At 36.9% G+C, this 618-nt stretch overlaps 1 protein-coding gene across 1 annotated transcript in view; it reads left to right on the forward strand.

Annotated features, from left to right (window-relative positions):
• The window catches only part of LOC106511106 (inactive dipeptidyl peptidase 10), a gene marked incomplete at its 3' end in the record, with an annotated part of 14,390 nt that extends 13,965 nt beyond the window's left edge, over positions 1–425 (forward strand). Inside the window, 2 exon segments of the mRNA XM_013999853.1 lie at positions 192–244; positions 344–425. Coding sequence (XP_013855307.1) covers positions 192–244; positions 344–425 — 135 coding nt within the window.
• Positions 426–618: the final 193 nt, after the last annotated feature.

The raw sequence follows: 618 nt of genomic DNA on the forward strand, positions 1-618 counted from the left end.
ATGTTAAAATGTGTAAATTTGCAATATTCTATAAATGTGTATTTCTGACATCTGTTCTGACTTTTAGTTTTCTGCATTTTATATTTTCTGCTCTTGCTTTTTTCTCGTATTACTCCCCAAGGTTATTGCCTTTTATTTTGTTTGACAAACCTCATGTTTGCATAATATGACGAGCTCAACTCTCTTTGCAGGTGTACAGATATTCATACACAGCCTCCTACATTGTTTACAACATCTACACCAGGTAAGCTAGTCTGCTTTACCGTCCCTGCTCTGTTCTCTCAGGTGGAGTTCTGAAAGAGTTTGTCATGAATTTTATTGTTATATTTCATATGTATACCAGGGAGGTATGGGAGCTGAACCCCCCAGAGGTTCAGAATTCTGTGCTCCAACATGCTGCCTGGGGAAGACAAGGACACCAACTGGTGAGACATTTTATAAATCTATGCCTCGTGCCTTCACAGAAAGCTCCACTGGATATGTGGGTCAAATACAACATCCTGCCACACTTCATCTGTTCATCTTTGTATCACTGCAAACTTAGGCTGCTCATTTAAACAATTTTTTATTTTATTTTATTTAATTTAGTTAAAAACAAAACAAATTTCAACACAACAC

This window comes from Austrofundulus limnaeus, unplaced genomic scaffold (genome assembly GCF_001266775.1).
Source record: "Austrofundulus limnaeus strain Quisiro unplaced genomic scaffold, Austrofundulus_limnaeus-1.0 Scaffold2514, whole genome shotgun sequence".
In the NCBI taxonomy this organism is placed as follows: domain Eukaryota; kingdom Metazoa; phylum Chordata; class Actinopteri; order Cyprinodontiformes; family Rivulidae; genus Austrofundulus; species Austrofundulus limnaeus.